Source organism: Sceloporus occidentalis, unplaced genomic scaffold (genome assembly GCF_023333645.1).
Source record: "Sceloporus occidentalis isolate IW3139 unplaced genomic scaffold, rSceOcc1.0.p SCAF_134, whole genome shotgun sequence".
Lineage (NCBI taxonomy): Eukaryota > Metazoa > Chordata > Lepidosauria > Squamata > Phrynosomatidae > Sceloporus > Sceloporus occidentalis.
The window spans coordinates 1190571-1213350 of record NW_028317114.1 but is presented as its reverse complement, the minus strand read 5'-3'; the positions used below and the strand labels follow the sequence as shown (position 1 = coordinate 1213350).

At 41.6% G+C, this 22780-nt stretch overlaps 1 protein-coding gene across 2 annotated transcripts in view; it reads right to left on the bottom strand.

Moving 5' to 3' along the window:
• Positions 1–3733: 3733 nt before the first annotated feature.
• Positions 3734–22780, bottom strand: part of LOC149281348 (polyunsaturated fatty acid 5-lipoxygenase-like) — a 35183-nt gene continuing 16136 nt past the window's right edge. The window contains exons 8-14 of one of the 2 annotated variants that reach the window (XM_089499362.1): positions 21455–21658; positions 18285–18371; positions 15949–16127; positions 13712–13833; positions 9290–9390; positions 5574–5744; positions 3734–3913 (exon numbers count right to left, since the gene is read on the bottom strand). In XM_089499362.1, the coding sequence (XP_089355488.1) occupies positions 3734–3913; positions 5574–5744; positions 9290–9390; positions 13712–13833; positions 15949–16127; positions 18285–18371; positions 21455–21658 (1044 nt within the window). The remainder of the gene's footprint in view (positions 3914–5573; positions 5745–9289; positions 9391–13711; positions 13834–15948; positions 16128–18284; positions 18372–21454; positions 21659–22780) is intronic. The other variant, XM_089499363.1, reaches the window with a different exon arrangement.

Here is a 22780-nt window from a genome sequence, read left to right as displayed (position 1 = left end):
AGCAACCCTAATCTAAGTATACAGAATCAGTGCCAGTGAGCAGCCTTAGCTTGTTTCTTGTAGTGGTTGCCCTTACCACATAACTATTGGGGAAGGTGTCCACAGACAACAAGCACATCCAACTGTTAAGGAGAAGGCCTCACACCCTTGCAGTCTACAAGGAAGCATTTGCTCTTTTATAATAATTAGCCATAGAATAATACATCTAAGGTACACTGTGCGTGTTTAAATTCATCTACCACTCCTGCAGGGAGTCATTTATCCGCCACAGTATTAGTAAAGTAAATCTTTCTGACAGGAAGTAAAACTTCCTTACATTAAATAAAAGTAAAATCACAAAAAGGTTCTGTTGGTCTCATACTACTACTAGTTTTGATGAATCCTATCAAAAAAAAATTAAAAAAATTATATATACATTTTTTATTATTATTTTTTACTTTTTTTTTTTATTATTTTTATTTATTTTTTTCCGAAAAACTGGTGTCAGGCTCATCATATCTCAGCCCTTACTGGATATTGGAGTCCATGGCGCAGGAGTGTAAGAAAGCAGACAGTGATAGACACACACTTCAAAATGAGACAAAAGCTTAATGTTTGAATATAGGTATATTAAACAAAGCAGATACATCTCACCATGAGCAGCAGTGTAGGAGGCATATCAAGTATAGACTGCTGTGGAGTACAAAGTTAGAATAGTCCAGGTAAGAATCTAAAAGGGCCTGGGACAGGTAGCAAGCAAAAGGGGTAAATCCAATAGGCAGTCCAGCAGAATGGTAAATCCAAGAGTCAGGCATGAGCTATAGCTCAAAAGTAACTTAATGAACTCAAACCTCTGTTACTGAGGGGCAGAGATATAAAGCCTGTTGATAAGGTCAGGTAGGTTAATGACTTAGGCTTTAGGTGAGGGAGGGTAATAAAGCCTGTTGATTAGGTCAGGTGTGGTATTGACATAGGCTTCAGGTGAGGGAGGCCTGGATATAGCATAACCAACAAAGCTGAACATAAATACACAGAACACGGATTCTAAACATAACCAGACAAGACATACATGGTACAGGATGCCACAAAGAACAGGGAACAAGGCAAGGAGCTGAGATCCTTAGATGCTTTTTCCTTTAAGCAAGGATAGGATATCTCAAACGGGACATGGGGAGAGGAGAGAGGAACCAGATGAATAAGGGAAAGAGGGCAAAGGTACATAAAATACAGACACACAAGTAAAAAAAAACAACCCAGCAAGCTGTGGAGAGGTGTTCAACTCCAAGCAGACCTCTAAAAGGGGCGGCCATGCCTGGCAGTTTGCAGGGCTGGGGCCAAATCCTGACAACTAGACACCCCAGGGTATTTTAAATGCTAGTATTTTAACTCTTTCCATGCACACATTTTACCTCCAGGCTTTATCAAAGCTTGCAGTAGTATTTTTGTGTGTTCTTTTCCACACATTTAAAATGCCAATAAATATATATATATATATATATATATATATACACACACACACTCTCTTTATTAGGTACAGTTGTTCAAGTGCTTGTTAACACTAATAGCTAATCAGCTAATCACATGACAGCAACTCAATGCATTTAGGCATGTAAAAGTAGTCAAGACATGGGGAACAAAGGGGATTTAAGTAACTTCAAACGTGTCATGGTTGTTGGTGCCAGATGGGCTAGTCTGAGTATTTCAAACTGCTGATCTACTGGGATTTTCAAGCACAACCATTTCTAGGGTTTGCAGAGAATGGTCAGAAAAAAAGACAAAATATCCAGTGGAATGGGCAGACTAGTTCGAGATAACAGAAAGGCAACAGTAACTCAATTAACTACTCCTTACAACCAAGGTATGCAAAATATCATCTCTGAACAACATGTCATACCTTGAAGCAGATGGGCTACAGCAGCAGAAGACCACACCGGGGGCCACTCCTGTCAGCTTATAACAGGAATCTGAGGCTACAATTTGCACAGACTGGAAGACTGGAAGAACGCCGCCTGGTCTGATGAGTCTCAATTCCAGCTGCGACATTGAGATGGCAGGGTCAGACTTTGGTGTAAACAACATGAAAGCATGGATCCATGCTGCCATGTATCAATGGTTCAGGCTAGTGGTGGTGTAATGGCGTAGGAGGCATTTTCTTGGCACACTTTGGGCCCCTTCGTACAAATCGAGCATCCTTTAAACGCAATGGCCTACCTGAGTATTGTTGCTGACCATGTCCATCCTTTTATGACCACAGTGTACCCATCTTCTGATGGCTACTTCCAGCAGGATAATGCACCATGTCACAAAGCTCACATCATCTCAAACTGGTTTCTTGAACATGACAATGAGTTCACTGTACTCCAATGGCCTTCACAGTCACCAGATCTCAATCCAATAGAGCACCTTTGGGATGTGGTGGAATGGGAGATTCGCATCATGGATGTGCAGCCAACAAACCTGCAGCAACTGCGTGATGCCATCAAGTCCATATGGACCAAAATCTCTGAGGAATGAAGGCAGTTCTGAAGGCAAAAGGGGTTACTAGCAAGGAGTACCTAATAGCATGGCCAGTTGATAAAGGTTGGTAATAAAATTGGTGAATGGGAAGAATTAAAATACTAGCATTTGAAATACCCTGGGGCGTCTAGTTTTTCTGCTAAATGTTTTACTAGTAAATATTAATTCACATGTAAACTATTTTTCATATTTAATAATAACTATTATTGAGAAAAATGATTTTTTTTGTTTTTATTTACTTGTATTTGCCAACCTGCACCCAGTTATGCACATCTGCCCCCAGGCTTGCTGCTCTGCCCCCCAAATATGCCATATACCCCCTCATGTCATGCCGGCGCTCCATCATAGAAGCCCCCAGAGGCTGCCAGATAGGAGGATCCAGGTCCCCTGCAGCGATGCGGAGGATATGGATCTTAGTCTTGTAGTCAGACCTCTATTTGAGGTCTGAATATAAGACGAGGGGTAAAACCTGATATGATCAAAATAATGGCATCTAAAGAAATATATAATATATATATATATATAATATTTTTGGGTATTCATGCATGTAGATTACACACAAAGCTCACATAGGTTACATTATGATGTACTTTTTATTATATAAATTATAATAAATGACCGTCAAACTTGCCAAAAAAAACCCTCAAATAATCTGAAAAGCCGAAGTGAACCTTGTATGATTTACAAGTTATAAAGAATGATATGTGCTTTAATTAAACCTGAAATACTATTTTTACATTTTTCTCAGACTTAAAAAAACGTAAAGTAATAAATATAAATGGCTTATGATTTCATCCCAGTTGTATATTGAAGATAACAGCTATATCAATATAACTGCAATGCTAGTCTCAGCATCTACTGTAGATGGCTATATATACAAAATATTGCACACATCCAGTTATTTGGTAAGATTTTTATTTTACAAGCATCTATGGTAACTTCATAGATCGTTGGTGCACTAAAGAACTTGATAAATATATTTCCAATAACAGGTGTCAACATTGACCAAAGTCTCCATTTTCATTTAAGCTGACACAGATATATCAATGTTCTGTATATCATGTTATCCATTACTTAACGTTCTCCAAAATATACCAGCTCAATATATACAATGAAATGATAGCATCAATATACACTAACAAATCCAATCTTCCATTACATAGAGTAAATAATAAGTGAGTAAAACAAGCAGTGAAAAAAACTACGATAACAAAATAAAAAGTATGTCTTGGGCAATTCAAACAGCAACACTGTTTGGGACCCTGTCTGGAGAAAAATAATAATAAGGCAGCTTCTTGTTCTTGTTTCGGTCTTGAATGAAACTTGTGATGTTCTCCAGCCTTTTCCTGAATCTGGCCATTGCTTCTTTTACTGATTTCTCAACAAAGTGCTCATCTGGGTAGTATCCAAGGAATAACTAGAAACAGAAAGCAAAATATAATACACATTGGCCAAGTAGTTACTGCATGCATTATATACTTGCATGTGACTCAATGCAGTGCAAAAATATGGATTGTAAGTAATTATCAGGCATTATGTAGGATCATTTTTGTTTTTACTTTGATGAACTACACTACGTCTTTATTTCTTGCACAGAATGAGACAAAGAAGATCAATGGACATGGTCCATCCAAAAACACACATATTTTCAGGCAGAATCATTTAAAGGTTTGTGGAGATAGAACTTTGGATACTATCCTTAACATCTCAAAAAATTTGTTACAACAGGAAGTCCTAACAACACATTAATTATCCTGTATATGGCTAGAATGATTAATATAATTCAAACAATCAAAACACAATGGGGTCTGCTCTCTATGAAGCTTAGTGGTCACTTGACTTAAGAGCTAACTTGACTGATCAGACTGAACTGAGGTCATACGCTCTAACTTGTTAACACTCACAAAATGTCAGGACCCAGGCCAGGATAGAAGAATAAAGGGGAACAGTAGCAAGGACAGGGGAACTGTAGTGAGGACAGGGGAACTCAGAATGGCAGGGCAAACGGCGTGGAAGTCCTCAGGCAGGACACACGGCTTGGAAGCCCTCGGGCAGGGCACACGGCTTGGAAGCCCAAAAGCAGGGCACACGGCATGGAAGCCCAAAGGCAGGGCACAAGGCATGGACGCCCTCAGGCAGGGCACACGGTATGGAAGCCCTCAGGCAGGGCACACGGCATGGAAGCAGCTGGACAAGTAGGTAAGTCTCTGACACACGCCGGGGTCTGGTACACAAATCTATGTGAACATTGCCAAGGTCATACACAGGAGATCAGAATGAAGTACATGGAGATTTAGCTGCAAGCAGGCTAACAGGAACCCAAGCCAAACAATGCAAAAGCCCAGACTGAACGTCAGAGTAGGTATAAACATTACAGGGTAAACCCAGGTAATGTGGCTTTGCTGTCCCAAGAAATTAGAAAGGGGAGCTCCTGAGAGGGAAGGGTGGCCACTAGTGGCTGCAGGTAGACATGACAATTGATAAATATCACATAGTCCAGGCTGGTAGGATGGAACCCTGACAGAAAATAACTTGCAGATACACTCATCTTTGAGTTGTTTGTGAGGGGAAATCTGCGCTTTACATATGATCATATGAACAATGTATGTATTTTTTTAACAATTATTCGTTTTAAAGATACATTACTTTGTTCAGTACATAGCAAAAATCTAATTCAATATAATAGGGTACTATGGACTGGCACCACACAGAATGGTTTAGACTTGGTTAGTGAACAAACAGAAAAATAACTGGAAGAAACCCATTGTGTTCTATTCATTACGGTAGCTTCAGAAAAGCTTGGCATGATGTTGAAAAGTTTTATGATTGGAATGCTGCTGGTTGGATATTATACCTACAAGAGTGTAAATTGGCAGCCAAGTTAAAAACAAGTGGCTTGCATGTGGGCCAAATCTGAAGTGCAGAAAGTGAATCATGTGTTGATCTTAATGGTTCTTTGTCCTAGTAAATTTTGTCATGAATGGCTTACATGCAGAAAAAAACTTCTAGAAATGTCTTCCTGGACACAAGCACCTAGCAACACATTCAGGGTAGGGTGTTATGGGTGATGTACTTACCTCATTGTCTTGGAACTGGCTCAAGGCCCATACAGCTCCAAGGTGCCAGCATGATCTGCCTCTGTCTGGTAAGCTTTCGATAATATACTCTATTGTAACTACACCTTTCTCAGTAGGTGGAGGACAACGCATGGTGGGTGGAGAATTTGGGATCCAGGAACACCAATCATACTTGCAAAAACAAAAAAAACAAAACAGGATGATATGTTTATGAAATTATTATCTTACTAATAATTGTTACGTTGAAGACATCAGCTCAGAGCCAGGGATGTAGGTTCCTGTTGGCAGAGGAGAGTTACGGTAGAACCTCATTAGGGGTGGGCCTTCATTATGAATAGGGGCTGAAACACAACTGCAAACTTTTCTGTCAACACTCCTTTTAGTGAATAAACCCCACTGTCTATTATCCACAGCGATACATCATGTACTAAATCCTGAGGAGTCATGCAAAATGTCTCATTTATCTAAATCCACTTATAATGCAATGTTTGAGTTAAAACCACAAACTACTGTTAATGTGGCTAGGATTCTACTCCACACAAGGTTTTAACTTCTATTAATACACTTTACCTATGTATTAAATTCTCTTTCCATTACCATTAAAGTCATTGCTCTGGATAAACATACTATATTTGTGTAATTTTAAACATTTTAAACGTTTTTATTAACTTTTTAGTTTACTGTGTTTATTTTGTTTACATTTTCACCATATGAACAAATAACACAGAAATAATAGAATTCAGTAGCAGATTTAGATCATTTGGCCCATCTAGTCTAACAATTCTTCCTGATGTAAGGATTTAAACACCAAACAGTCCTTGGTCAAAATAGCTTTATGCATTTATGCATTCCATTTCAGCTATCACCTTCTCTGTAAAGTAGTACTTCCTTACATTACATCTCTGCCTCTTGACCGTCTAGCTTTAGGCTATGACCTCTTATTCCAGGGGCGTCCAACATGTGGCCTGCAGGCCAACTGCGACCCGCCAGACTTCGAGGTGCGGCCCGTGTGAGCATCATTCAAAGCGGCCGCTCGATGGCTACTTTGAACTTCGCATCAGGGTGGCTGCTTTCAAAGCAGCCGTTGTGCGGCTGTAAGCCCACCTCCGCCGGCCGCCTAACGAAGTTAAAGTGGCCAGCGTGCACAGACCGTCCAGGGGCAGCAGTGCCTCAGCTGTCAGCTCTTTGCCCCGCCCCTTTTAACACGTGACGTTCAAGGGGACGGGCTCGCAGAAGAGTTCCTCCTGACAGGGAGAGGAACCAGCAAAAATGTAAGTGTTACCAAAAAAATTGTTAGGGGTTATAGGAAAGTGGACCAATATTCGCGGGGGGGGGGCTGAATTCCCTTGGGACAAAAATTTAATAATACAAAAGGGGGGTGTCTGGCTTGTGGCATTACAAAATCAATAGGGGGGTGGCTGGGGGTAATGCACATGGCAGTGGGGGCATCAATACACAAGGGAGGAGATTGGCTGGGGCATCACATAAATCAATATATAAGGGTGTGGGGGCATAAATGCACAAAGGGGGGGCAATACACAAGGTTGTTGGGGGGCACATTAATCAATGCTAAAGAAGGCTGGGCTGGGGCATCAATACACAAGGGGGTAAAAATACAAAAGGGGCAGTTAATGACAAAGCAGTGTAGAAAATATTTTTTTTTATGCTTCAGTCCTGGTGTGTGTCTGGGTGTTGGTGTGGCAGAGCCTGTCCTGGTGTGTGTTTTTGGGTGTCGGTGTGGCAGAGCCTGTCCTGGTCTGTGTGTTTGGGTGTCAGTGTGGCAGAGCCTGTCCTGATGTGTGTGTGTGTTTGGGTGTCGGTGTGGCAGAGCCTGTCCTGGTGTGTGTGCTTGGGTGTCGGTGTGGCAGAGCCTTTCCTGGTGTGTGTTTGGGTGTTGTGTGACAGAGCCTGTACTGGTGTATACTGACTTTTAGTTTTCCGATTACTCCCAATCCCATCACATAAGATTCGATCTTGTATTATCTGACGAGCACTGATGTTTTCTTTATCCAGTACACATCGATGCCAATGAGTTAAGATTCTGTATATTTTATTTATTTCTATAAAATGGCCACCAAAATCCTCAGCACCAGGCCTGTGATGCTCTTAATCCGGCCCTGCCTCCAATGTGACGGATTAAATCAGGGGGTGTCCAACCTGCGGCCCTCCAGCTGCTGCAGGACTACATCTCCCACAATGCTCTTTCAGCTAAGGGGCAGGCTGAGGAGTATGGGAGATGTAGTCCTGCAGCAGCTGGTGGGCCGCAGGTTGGACACTCCTGTTTTAAATGGTTTGTGGACTGACTTTGTTTTACTGTTTAAGTAATTTCGTATTGATAGAATGGCATATAAAAGTTGATCAAAAAAACGTTTCCACTGCTTTTTTCATTTTTGCCAAATTATCCCTGTATTAATATGCATTGCAAAGCTAAAAGGCCATATTTTCACTCAGTGAAAAATGAGTGCATCCCACACACACATACATTTCTGATGAAGTGGCCCACTGCAGAAAACACTTGGACACCCCCGTCTTATTCTCACCCTGTATATACATTTAAGTATTTAAATGTTTCTATTATATCTCCCCTCTCTCTTTTTTCCTCCAAGCTATATACTGTATTTTACAATCCCTACGTCTTTCCTGGTAATTTTTATCCTGCAATTTTTGAAGCCACTTTCTGGCAATGCACTCAACAACTTCAGTGGCAGTGGTTTCATTTGTATGAAACAATTAATGACAGCGTCGTAATGACATTTAATACAGAACTGAGTTCACCAGCAGCAGAATCCAGATGTTTCTATGCTGTAAGAACCAGCAAGCTTACAGAACCTAAATACACTCAATGTCACTGTCAGTTACAGTGTAACAAAGGTACTCAGTAGCATTGCAGCACCAAACAGTTTAAGAGGCAGTGGTATAAATCATATGAAATAATTAATGGGAGCATAATAATAATGAAACATAGTAATGACAATTAATGTTTTCCAGAGGCTCCACCCTTTTGCCGAAGTTCAACAAGAGGCATGAACAGTGAAGACAGATTTGCTCATAAAGAGTTTTTGGACCTTACTTTCTCCACACATCTATCTGTATTATTATGGTTTCTGTGTGGGCTTCTGCAAAAGGACAGAGCCACTGGGACAGTCTTTTCCTGTTCTGCCCTTTAGTGGAAGTTTACCGGGTGACTAAGATACAATTGCTCTAAAGAATTTAGGATGTCTGAAGCTGGGACAGTAGATCAGACGACAGCTGCACACTGGTCATTCGCCCGGTGTCCCAGATGGACAGCCTCGGCCCAGTTACTGCTGACATTCAAACCTCTGGAATGCTTCATTCTATCTTTTGAGGTACATTTGGATGAATGGGACATTTTGTACTGCTCCCAAGGATTACTAATGTCACTATCACTATGTATCACTGTGGATAATAGATATCTTTCACTTTTTTTTTACTGAGGAGTAATTTATTTTCCATTTTTAACTTTGAGATTTAGCTCTCCTATTATTTAAGTGACATTCGTTCATAATACACTGCTCTAGACAATTTAGGCAGGTCAGCTCATGGTCAGTTTGAAATGCTAAATAATTTATGGTGTTTATTTTACCATTACTAAATAAGGTACAGCACAAACTAGAAACAAGTATCAACAAAATATTATCAACAAACAGTTATAGGTGTTCACAAAAAACACTGCAATGTAAATAAAAATGCATTACTTGTCCAAAATTCACTGCTGCATGCTGTCCAGAAGCAGTAAATATCACTAAGGTGAGATATTCCACCAGTTTCTCTTTTGTCTTCAGAGTTCTTGGGAAACCTGCAAATAAGGAAGAATTATTGTAGTTATGTAAGATTCTCAACTATGTTGAATTTTAAATATCTAGAGATCTGCAATATGTTTAAGGACTGAAATACTGAACTCAAGTGTCCAAAATCTAATTTATTTTTTTAGATGTATGTTATGACATCCCAATATCAGACTACCTTTGGTGTTCTTCACAAAAAAAACAACAACAAACTAAATACATGTAATGTGAATGCTGAATCAGTAGCCAAGAAAGACATAAATATAGTGTAGAGACAAGATGTTACACCCACATGCAAAGAATTGTTCTGGACATGTGAAAGTTAGAATCCACATTTTGCATGGGACATACATATATTGTAGTGTTTCACCTGCTAGAGTTTTTACCCCATTAAAGCTCAATGAGTTAGTTTGGTTCACCAGTGCTCAATCTTCAGAAACAATCTAGCAGGTTTACTTTGTTGAATCTCCTATACAACCCTGAGCGATTATTGATTCCGTTGTCTGGAATCTTTTCCAGGAAATTCATGAAATTGGATGCATGTGAATGTCATTTTAGGATGACACATTTCTTAAATTAGAAGTGTCACAAGTGGTACCAACTCTGCACTTTATTTCTAATATCAGGCGAAGATGGATTCTGTTCAACACTTTCTGAACCTTATACGCGTTCCTTCCGTAAACTCCACATGGGTCTAGAGATTTTTCTACATCTAGGCAGTACCTTTTATTATCTATTATCTAGTATTCTTCTATTATCCCAACATTTTAACACAGAGGGAAGTTCTCACTGACAACAAAGACATCATAAAATATCAGAAGTAATATATTTAATATGGTAATATTGTAATATATATTGTCACGGAGTTGGATAGTCCCACCGACTACCTCCATTGACTTGTGCTCCCTTAGCCTGGGACAACACACTCTTTTCCCGGTTTCCCAGTCACTAGCCGAGACTCAGTGTAGGGTATAACCAAAATGAAGACTACTTTATTTTTCACACACATGGCTGGATATAGCCAGCAAAGCACATATTAACATAAATCAAGATATTGGGAGACAATGGGTACACAACCACCCCCTTAATCTGCCTCCCAGAGACAATAGGGTCAGTAAAGGGATTATCAATAAAATAGGGGCCCAATCTCCACTATCTATTAATGGCCAGGGATGGTTTGGCCGGGGTAAATGTCTGTAGTGGTGGAACTGGAGGGGGGTGGATGGGACTGACTTATACAACATATTAGTGTACCATGAGACAATGGTGGTTACTCCCTGGTTATTATAATATATTATAATGGTTGCATATCCTGGCTGTCTGCCAGAGATAATCCCCTCAGCAAGTGATGAGATGATATACTTCTGGGGGTAAACACAGAAGTCTTTACAAAGCCAGGGCCCATAGTCGGTAGGGAGGATGCTGGCTCTCAGGCCTCTACAGTGGCCCCAGTGATGGAGGGTTCCGTCACGTATCAGTTGGTGCCTTTTTATGCTTATATTGTGCTGTTTCCAATTGCCATCCTCTTTCCCCTGCAATTCCCCACCCCTCTCTTTATGCAGGTTTGTTATCAGTTGTGGGGTTACCTATATCCGTTTGGGGATCTGGCAGGGTTCTTTCTTGCCTGAGGCTTTTCTCCTCTCATTTTATATATCTTGCAGGGGTACCTCTTTCTTGTTTTGCGTTCCATTTTTCTTACCTTGTGGGCATCTTCCTCCATTTTCTTTTCCTTGGTGGCGGCCATTTTGGGGACGTTCTTGTCTCGAGAGATAATGTTGTCTTCATGGAATGTTTCCTGGCTAAAGTCCCAGCAGGCATTCCATGGGGCACCCCTGGGCAGACCCCCCTGCTCCCCCGTAGCACACAAAGGATGTGCTCCAAACAGCGAAATGCCCGTGGAAGGGTAATAGAGCCTCTGCTGGTAAAGGTAAGGCGCTTGCCAAATGCCCTAAACCAGCTGCAGCCTTAGCAGCCCCTAGGGGTTCCACCAATTTCTTGGTGGATGAGTTCTCAAAGGGCCTTTGATTCTTCTGGACGAGTGGCGTGCAAAAGGCTTGGTCGAATCCGCTCTGTCCAATGTACCAGATTCCCCCAGAGGGCGCGTGCGAGAATACACAGTGGGTAAGCTCCACCAGTCAATGTCATCTTTGTTCCCACAACCTCGGCTCAACCAGACGCTCTGGTCTTAGATCCCTTGGGAGCTGCCCTTTTCGACCCTATGTTAAGATGGCCACAGAATTGGCTCCACTGGGGCACATGGTTGCGCAGGCCCCTAGAGAGAGAGGTATGCAACAAACTGCGGGCCAAATGTCCCTGGCCCACCCTCCCGGACAAGGTTGTGGTCACTGCGGAGTACAACCCAAACATGCTCCTGCTTCTGTCGCACAGTAAGCACGACCCTCATAAGGGTCTGCAGCAAGGCCTCAAGTCGGCTCAGGACAAGCTACTTGATATCGTGGGCCCAATCACCCAGATACTCTCTCTGGCAGACCGGGACCTCCTCCAGGATACAAGTCTAGACCCTAGCCTCATACAGGACTGGGCAATGCTCTCAGTTTGCCTCCTTGGAAAAGCAAACGTGGCTCTCTCTATAGAGCGCTAGAAGGCAGCCCTCCTCCGTATGGACGCTTGCCTGGCCGAGCTGGCTCCAAGGAGCTTGGTGCAGCCACTACGGGCCTCCTCTTTGGAGTCACCTTCATCAAGGAGCTCAAACGTCATTTTTCATGGAGTAAGGCAAAGATCTCCATGAGAAGGGTTTTATAAGAGTCGCCACCAGATCTGGATGACTGACGGATCTCCAGCCCTTACCAACTGGCAGGCTCCAGGAACTATGGGCAACCGGCGCCCTTGTTTAAAGGATCAACGTTCATCCTTTTCCTGAGGCAGAGGAAGGGGAGCTGCACATTTTTACTAGAGGACAATCCACCAATGGTGAGTATTGCTGCTTCCTTCCCTTCTTCTCTTCCGCAGGTTGCCAACAGGATCTCCCATTTTTACCACAACTGGGAGTGGATTACATCAGACCTCTGGATCCTCCAGATGGCAAGGGGTTTCCAGATAGATTTCGTCTCTCCTCCGCCACGTCACAGGAGTCGCACAGAGCAGGATATGTTGGGCACGGAACTCCACAGCCTTTTCAAGAAAGATGCGATCCAGAGAGCCTAAGGACCTCCAGGGTTTCTCAGCTCCATCTTTCTGGTAAGGAAGCGATCGGGAGAGTTCTGGCTGGTTATCATCCTCAGGGTCTTTGTGGCATACCACCATTTCAAAATGGAGGGCATCCATCTGCTGCAGGAACTGCTGATAGCAAATTGGTTTACAAGACTGGACCTAAAAGACGCATAACTAGCGTTCCCCATCCACTGAGACCATTAGAGATTCCTCCAGTTTCACTGGCAAAGTCATGTCTGGCAATTCAAGGTCCTCCCTTTCGGCTACTCAACTACTTAAGCCGGTTAGGGTTTTTTTCAGGGCGGAGGGATTTGGTCTATCGTTTACCTCGACGACATCCTCCTGTTCATTCAACAGAGGGCCACTTTTCTGGAACAGACGGACTTTGTCAACCATTCTCTACATGAACAGGGTTTCGTTGTCAGCTCCACCAACTCAGAGTTTGTCTCTTGCCAGTAGGTCCTTACGTCCTTACGTCCAAGATTACCTCCATCACCAAAGAGATTCGGTCATTACTCTGCAAGGAGGTCTGTCCTCTCCGGAATCTCGCTCAAATAGTGGGTCTACTCTCATCATCCATCCAGGTGGTTTTCCCAAGTCCCCTTTATTATTGTATAACATCCAAACCTCAGCACCCCATCGTACGATCAGCCAGTACATCTGATGGAGAAAGTGCGCTGGAAGCTTCACTGGTGGCTTCGCCACATGGAAGCGTGGAACGGTCTTTATTAAAATTCTTATTATTCTAACACCAAGGGTAGAATAATTTTTAATTGTTTTACTTATTCAGACTGGCTGGATGCATCCCTATACAAAGAAAAAGACACACAATATTTTTACAAAATGGGACAGTTCTATTAGAACACTGGAAGATCCACTCAAACATCAAATTAAATTGACTTTTCATGAAACATCCTGGATCAGTACACAACTATTGCAGGACATAACACCTTGTGACTGAGACATGACCCTTGACAATGATTTCGTTTGTTGGACAGACATGATGTTGTGGGGGTGGGAGCAGAGTTTTAACCATTGTTAATTATTGATGATATCTCCAGGAACTGACAGGGGAGACAAATCTGGGGCCACACCATATTTGTTACTTACTGTATTTCTTTGGTTCTTGCAAAACTCAATTAAAAGACTTTACTTTTGTACCTGAAGCTTCATTGTCCCGAAGTCCATAAACATAAACATCTTTCACAAATGCTTGAAGTTCAATGTCCTCACACACAGTTTCATCATTGTTGTAATAGATGTCTACCACGTCACCAACAAACCTACAAAATAATAAACACAATTTTACATAAGTACCAATGTCATTTTTGTAAGTCCATCTATACAGCTAGTAGAGAACATATTTCAGCATGTAAGAGCCTTTAATGGTGGAAGAAGCCTCCCAAGCAGAAGTGGTAGAGGTCAATAAAATGCAAGAATATGCATTGCATAGGAATAAGGCTATCCTGAATCTAAGACCAAGGACTGGATAATGTTTGAGTCTTTATATCAGGAGGTCTGGATGGTTAAGATAAGACGTTATCTACGTCTGTGTTTGTATGTTTTAATAGAAATTAAATTTAAATCCATACAACCTAAAAATAATTGATACATTGTTTTTATCATCTATTAAAACATTCTATTTTTTCAGTGTTTTTGTGATATTTTTGGTGATGTGGTTTAAATGGGAATCATTCCTTTAACCCTTTTAATGCCAAATATGTATGTGACACACGATTAGCAAATTGGACCCCAGAAGCTAAACATGTTCATTATAAGTGGTAGCAGAGTCCATTGGGTAGTCCTATTGGGTAGTATGCTCGTGAGTCGCTCGGCAGCCACATCCCATAGCTGCAGCGGATGTCTTGCTTTTTCCACTGTACATGCAAGACGTCTGTTAAATTGCTTTTCAGAGAGTGTTATTGGGCAATACAAATTTGACACATACTGACACTAAGCAGGAAAATGACAAAATCTGTCTGGGGGAACTTGAATCGTGTCAAATAGAAAAGCTAAACCAATCTCATTATTTAGTACTGAAATTTTGGCCAAAAAAGTAAAATATTATTTTTAATACTATCTTAAAATGTATATGCAAATATTTCAGATGCCACCTTCTTGCAGCTTGCAAAATACATGATGCATTTTATCAATTTATTTTTGAGTAGAAGGAAGATAGGAATGACCAACGGATTTTAACCTAAAATCCATATTATGTTTTTCACATTCATCAAACATCATATGTACTTCTACAATAACTGGAGAGTTACCCCAGTAATTGCTTTGTGATGGCACTGGTTACTACACCAAGGGGTATGCATAGTTAAATAGAAATGATATTCTAAAGAGTATCTTTATAGTAACTCCCAAGATAGAAAAGTAAACTTAATGACTTCCCTAGATGGTACAGGAGCTTCCAAGCAAGTTAGGATGATAAAGGGAGCAGTGCATACTTTATACTAAGAAGAGTCAAAGTGGCAGTTTCTCTGAAATGAACTATGAGACTAGAATTCCGAAATCAGTGGTGGAATAGAATCATCATTTTTACAAACAGTCAAGCTAGTATTTCATTCGGTACGCTATGCAATGACAGCAGTCTCCAGCCTTCCACCATGTCTTTAATTTTTTAAGTCACACACATACAACATTTTTTATTGCAGCTGTCCCTTGCCTCTGAACCTTATTCATATTTCATCCCCAGCATATTTCACCAACAGCTATTACAAACCCTTGCTAGGACAATATATCCTCAAAGGAGCATAATTAAGAGAGGGCATAAAGGGCAGTTGTCCTTGGCCTGACATTCCCTTATCTCTAGGACCAAACAAAATGGCTCAGGCTTGACTGCCTCACCTTAGGACTCTTTTGTACAGTCACTGAGAAAAGCTAGCATGGGATTGCTGAGCTTGATTTTCCAGCTCTATCTCATTCTTAATATACTTGAAAAACAGAGTCTCCCGTTCTCATTTTCCGCCCTTGCTGCTTCTAGGTCTACAGCCCTTTTCTGATCTTTCCTTCTGTTGGTCTTGGGCAACTCTGTCCTTAATCGATGAGCCATATCAGGGGTGGGTTTACAAGAAATGTAAGCTGAATGGCAGGAAATGGGTATATAATGTCATTCAGAAGTAAGTGAAGGTGGTTAAATGTTGGTTAAATGAGGACCAGGAAAGCAGAGCTACATGAGAGCAGTACCTACATTCTCAATGTTATGCTATAAGAAGGGAAACCAATCAGAGATACACTCACTCAATCTATGTTATTTAATGGGGATTGGCACAGACAGCCTGGTTTAGCCTTTATTGTATGCCTCTGCCTGATTCCGATCCTTGTGACACCAGGCTCACTCCCACTCCCTTTGCATTAACCATGTCACAAACTCCAACACAGATTTATCTTACCTTAGTATTGCTTCCCAGACTTTGATGCCATCATCCCTATAAAAATAATATGGAATTTCTTCCTGGCTTTCCATCCTCCTCATTTTTATCCCTTCTGGAAAGCAAAGTGATTGGTATGTTAACTCCTTCATGGCTCGTAAAAGCAGTTGCACATGTCCTCCACCCCCTGTGGCATTTGCCTGGTTGGATAAAAAAAAAACGAAAAAAAAAAAACCTGCATTTAGAAAATGATCCATAAAAAATTACATGAAGTAATCACAGATATAATATACAAACACCCCAGCCTTGTTTTCATATTAGTCATTGGAGTTCAAGACTTCATTGAAATCATATGTATGTTATCTGAACACGCATGTTTTACTAATTGACTGCTGTCGCTGCCACTGATTTCAGTGGGGGCTCAGCTTCCTTTGACCTTAATGGAAGTACCGTATTTGCTCGATTATAAGACGAGGTTTTTTTCAGAGCAAATGCTCATAAAAACACCCTCATCTTATAATCGGGGTCGTCTTATAATCAGCCCTTAAATAGGTTTGACTATGAGAGTAAGATCCAGATCCCCTGCAGCGCTGCAGGGGACCTGGATCCTCCTGTCTGGTAACCCCCCCCCCAAACTTACCGGTGCTTCTGACTCCCTGGTGTGTAGTCGGGGCAGCGGGTAGACGTCTACGCGATCTGCGTAGGCAACTTCCGCTGCAGCCATAAGGAGGTTCCGTTAGCAGCGGGGTGTTGTCTGCGTCCATTGCGCAGACCTTCCCCGGCTGTCAGAGAGGAGAAAATATTTTTCTCAATCATAGCTTGTATTAAAAAAAAAATAGTTTACATAGTTTACACGAATTAACATTTACTAGTAAAACTTTCTTTCCTATAGGGTTTTATATTCAGTCTTTTTCTAAATTAATATTCAGATTTTGGGGGGTCGTCTTATAATCAGGGTCGTCTTATAATCAAGCAAATACGGTACTACTGAGTATGTGCAGGTTTTCTTCCTGGTAACATTTCCCATGTTCAGTAGAGATTGCTGTTGGAAGAGTTAAATGAGAAACATCATGTTCTAACGACAATAACTAAAGAATGCACACAAGCTTTTGCTCCAGGTGTTCCAGGACACAAAGAGGTGGAGCCTAAAACAGACATGGTTGTGTGGAGTTGTGTGACTCCACCTACTTCAGGTTCCACCCCTTTCACCCCAGGGTGTCTGGGGCTCATTTACCAGCACAGAGATATTCTTACTGTAAGATTCCCATCTCAGGATTGGCTGTAATCAACATTTGCTGTGTGTCTCCAATACCATCTGTAATTTTTCCTTGCATCTAATTGGTGGTTAAGTGGATTGGCCGTTCTCATAGTGTGGTGTGATTACTTGATATGGTTGCATAGCGCTTACATTTTGGCTGCGGACAGTTGTTCTTTGAGTCTGGGGTATTGAATTTGTATGTTCTATACATGTTTGTATAGAATAACCATTCTGTATTTTTTAACTACAGTGTGAAGGAGTCACGCTAAATGAACTGACACGGAAAAGAGATAGGGACATAAGCGGCCCCCCACCAGGCAATCATGCAGGACGGGGGGGCAGATAATGAAGCAATCCCCTCCAGGGCTGTAGAAAGGGAGGAAGTGAGAGGGGGTAAATAGTGAGAAGGAGGAGAGGGGGTAGATAGTGAGAAAGGGGGGATAGATAGTAAGAAAGGCGGGGTAGTAAGATTATTGAAATAAAGAGGGAGCTCGGAGAAAATGCTTGCCTAGGGTCAAATTTTTCAATATTTAAAAAAATGTTTTTGTTACAAAGATTAGCTGTTTTTTCCTATACTTAATGTATTAAATGTACATTATTTTAACCAGTTTTTAAGTTATATATTATTGTACAATAATATAAATATGCATATCATTTATTTATAATTACTTTGTGCCAAAAAAGAGATGGGGAGAAAGTGGGTTAGAGGATAGTGAGGAAAGAGGTATCTGATGGAGAGAAAGAAGGGGGTATCTGATGGGGGAAAATGCTATCCCCCCCAGATTTTAGGGGTTCATATGCCCATGGACATAAGGGTCTTCTAAGTTAGTTTCCAAAAATGAACAAAAACAAGAAAATATAATGAATAATGAACATTTGCCAAGTGTTTGTGAATGAATGGAATGAATGTCCTCATTAATGCATTCTTTTTATTTGCCCAGACTGACATGCTTGCAATGTTACAGGTTATTGTGTGGTTGTTATGGGCAACAAGGACACTGTTAAGCCACTTCTAACTGTACATACATATGATGATCGCATATGACAAATTGCCCCTTTCGTACAGACCATACTTGCTTAACAATTAAATGTTTCAAACCTTGTCAAACAGACCACATTCACAAATGAGCTGTTCACGAGCTTTTGTGTTGATTGCTATGGTGAATCGCACATGAGGTATCAGGAGCTATAATAAACAACAAAATAAAAATATCAGATGTATTTTAAGGAAATACTGCACAAGTAAAAAGTTACATCATAGTTAAAAAGTAAGGTCACATAAACATTTAAAGAGTCTGTGACAAAAAATGGCAACGCCATGTGAATAAGTAATATAGTAGCCAAGGCCTGTGTGAGCACAATGAAGGAACTCCTATATATATATATGTGTTTCAGTTGATTGCAAGTATATCCTGTTGGTTCGCTACTGTGAAGTTAGAAAGTGGGAAAGCTTTATACAAAGTACAGCATTTGTGATGGAAACAGCACATACAGTGAGTGAAAGGGAACATTACAGATAAAGATGTAAAAAAATGATGATTATTCCTTTAATGAGCAAGTGGAAGTGTGCACAACCCAAATCGTTTATAGAGATCTGTAGATTTTGAGGTAATCTTATATTGTAGCATAGTCTACGTGAATAGTAGTATTCAGGCTCAGAAACCATTAAAAAGCAAATACTTAAAGGAAAAGTCTCATGGAAAAACGTGTTTTACTCTTTCCTCAGAAAATATAGTGCTTTATACAGCAATGTATATTAGCATTATATACAATGTTTTTATTTTGCTCCAATCTGAAATCTGCCATGGTTGTCAGTCATGTGATTTTTTTGGGATGTCAGTAGGTGGTTCTACTGCCCCCATGTGCGGTCTCGCTACTGTTGCAGGCAGTCCCACTGATGTCAGTAGACGTACCCCCAATGTTGCGGGACACAAGCTACTTTTAATGCTGCAGCGTCACTCCCGCAACCCACAGTTTTTTACATAGTGGCTCAGAGTCTCTGGGCAAAACCTGGAGGGTTCTCATAAGCAACAATTACTTCTATGAGCCTTGTCATGGGCACTGGTGTCATGTGCATTGCATCCTTAATCCTGAGCACTGCTGTGCCACTGGTATATAAGAATATATATATAAAAATATATATGCATGTTCCCAAGCCATCTTACAATCAATTTTTTTTTCTTGGCATTGGTTTTTCCTTTTGAGTCAAGTATCTTTTTATTTTTTTATCACTGGAGAGTCCCTGGAAAGGTAAGTGGTAACCCTTTCTTCCCCACAAATGTTCACCCTTTGATGAAGATGGTGGACAGTGTTTTAGTGATTTTAACATCCATCACCCCAGTAGGCACATTGTGGGGCAAAGATACCAGTAAAGGGCTGTTACTTAATGTTAACACCCCCATCCAACCAGGAAGAGGACGGGGTAAGGGATATTTTGCTTTTTTTTAGCCTCCCATAAATCTGAGCATGGGGATCAAGGCAAGGGTCATATATATGGGTAATGTACCACCTACAGGTTTACTTAATTTCGCAATGCCCCACTGCACATGGCAAAGTGGTGAGATCAGCTGGCATCCATGCTGGTTAAAAAAATACCATGCAGGGATCAGAGATTGTGACATTACAGGTGCCCCCCACACCAATAAAATAATTTTCAGTGTCCACCTCGAAGGACCTCATTCCCTACCTGTGGGACATTTTTTTAGTATGTTTTTATTTTTTTTACAATACCAAGTACATCCCGCAGACCAGTGATATAGGAAGAGAGAGATGCATAGCACAGAATCCATAACCCTAACAAATAGTTTTTAATGCTTTTAACTAAACTTGTGCATTCATCTTCAGGTGAACATGAAAACGAACACGAAGAGTGCGTTTTCGTGTTCATTCCGAAGACACCCCGAAGAGAAGACAGCGGCGGTAAAACGTAGGGGAAGACGAAGACACACACCACGAAGATCTTCGTGATCGTCTTCGTCTACCACTCTCCCCGGTCCCTTCCCCTTCTAACTTACCTTGGCATCGCGGCAGTTCACGGAAGTGGAAATCCGCAGGTTCGCCGTCACGGGTTACAGGGCAGTGCGAATGAGCCTATTGTACAGACTCATACAGACTTTTAAAACCCCAACGCTGCAACTTACCCGGTCCATCCCACTGGTCTTCCTGTTCTATCAGTTAAATGTCCGTACGAACGACTTTATTGGTCGCTCGTACGGACATTTAACTGATAGAACAGGGAGACCAGTGGGATGTGCCGGGTAAGTTGCAGCGTTGGGGTTTTAAAAGTCTGTACGAGCGACCAACAGAGGCGCTCGTACAGACTTTTAAAACCCCAATGCTGCAACTTACCCGGCACATCCCACTGGCCTCCCTGTTCTATCAATTAAATGTCCGTATAAACGACTTTATTGGTCGCTCGTACAGACATTTAACTGATAGAACAGGGAGACCAGTGGGATCTTCCGGGTAAGTCACAACCAATGGCAGACGAGCCCCCTGCTGACGACCAATAGAGTTGCTTATACAGACATTTAAACTCCTGGCGCCAGAGCTGCTGCAGTACGCGTTAACCCCGTATTAACCCCTTAACCGGAAAAAACTAAGAAAAAACGAACACGAAGAATGTCCATGAATATTCGCCCGAAGAGAAGACAGGAACAGGCGAATATTCGTGGTATACGAAGATTTTTTTCCCCCCGAAGACGAGCACGAAGACGAAAAGTAGACACGAAGTCTACTTTTAACCCCATTGGCTCAATGGGCATGGGCTGGAAGTCAATGGTGCCATAGGGAAAAAGATGGGTAGGTGATGGAGTGGCACAACAATGCATCCGTGCCATCCACAGAGTTATAGTTTTAGAGTAACTTTTGACCTCCCCAGTCCTCTGAGCAGAGGGTAGGGATGAGAGATATATAATATGTATAATAGCAGGTTAATTTAATTACAACTCATCCTACAGAAGGTAGGAGAAAAGAGGAAGTGATCATACCCTACAAGTTGTTAATAGTGGACCCAACTATTTATTATGTTTCCTGCAGAATCTGATGGCCCTATATAAAATAATAATAATAATAATAATCACCTCACAGCCTGCTGGGAATCCAAATTATTTTCATCAACTTGCATACATGTGACTCTTCCACAGTCAAATGTAGGCAAGCTAAGTTTTTTTATTTGCTAATGAGGATAGTCTTGACATTAGCGGGAACACACTTAAATATAAATTGCATATTTTTTCTAAATAGTAACATCTGAATGAAGAAGCTTACCTTAAAAATAGGGTGAACTGCTGGCAGCTGACGGAACATAGCAATTGCAAAAACCTCTGAAAGTAAATGAGACCGGAGGAGATGGCTTATAGTTTGGTGAACATGGAAATCAGATGAACGCACCCATATTTTGGCTAACAACCAGTCGTAATGGGAGTCTGATGGCAGGAATATTGGATTATCAGGTCCAGGCACTTGATTCAACTACAAAATATAAAGGTCGGTTACTCTTAAGGTAATAATGGCAGAAGGTAATAATGGCAGTAATAATACCAAACTAAAGACAAAGAATGGAGAAAATACTAAGAGAGGGAATCAGCATGCACCAAAAACAGAAAACCTTAGGATTTGTAGCCTCATGATCTTAATGATTCTGCATTACTGTATTTGTATGTGAGGCCTGGTAGCTTGCAAAATAAAGTCTGTAATATTTTAAGTTAAACAAGTACACATTGTTTCATTCAAGCTCTTTGCATCTTCGTAATGTCTATGGTATATCTTTTTATGTGACAACACTGAAGAAATTACACTCTGCTACAATGTAAAGCAGTGAGTGTACGGCCTGTATAACAGTGTAAATTTACTGTCAACACACAGCCATTAATGTCTAAACCTTGGCAACAAAAGTGAGTACACCCCTAAGTAGAAATGTCCAAATTGGGCCCAAAGTGTCAACATTTTGTGTGGCCACCATTATTTTCCAGCACTGCCGTAAGCCTCTTTGGCATGGAGTTCACCAGAGCCTCACAGGTTGCCACTGGCAGGGCCGGCCTTACCATGGAGCAGAGTGGGGCAATTGCCCCCAGGCTTTATTTTTTTTAAAGCGGAGCCCTCTAGCTCGGTCTCGGTGCCGGCTTCTAATGCTGAGCCCCGGAATATGACGTCATTACCGGCGCTCAGCAGTAAAGCAGCGCGCACCGTGGCAGAGCAAGGAGACTCGCCGTAGGACTGCTGAAAGGTAAGTGAAGTACAAAGGGGGGGAGGGTAGATAATAGGGGTGGAGGGTAGATAATAGGGGGGGAGGGAGATAGAGGAAGGGTATATAATAGGGAGGGAGGGAGAGGAAGGGTAGATAATGACCCCTGGCGTTGGCGGGCGCAATTTAAACTTCGCCCCAGGCGGCATTATGTCTTGGGCCGGCTCTGGCCACTGGGTTCCTCTTCCACTCCTCCATGACGACATCACGGAGCTGGTGGATGTTAGAGACCTTGAGCTCCCCCACCTTCCGTTTGAGGATGCCCCACAGATGCTCAATAGGGTTTAGGTCTCGAGACATTCTTGCCCAGTCCATCACCTTTACCCTCAGCTTCTTTAGCAGGGCAGTGA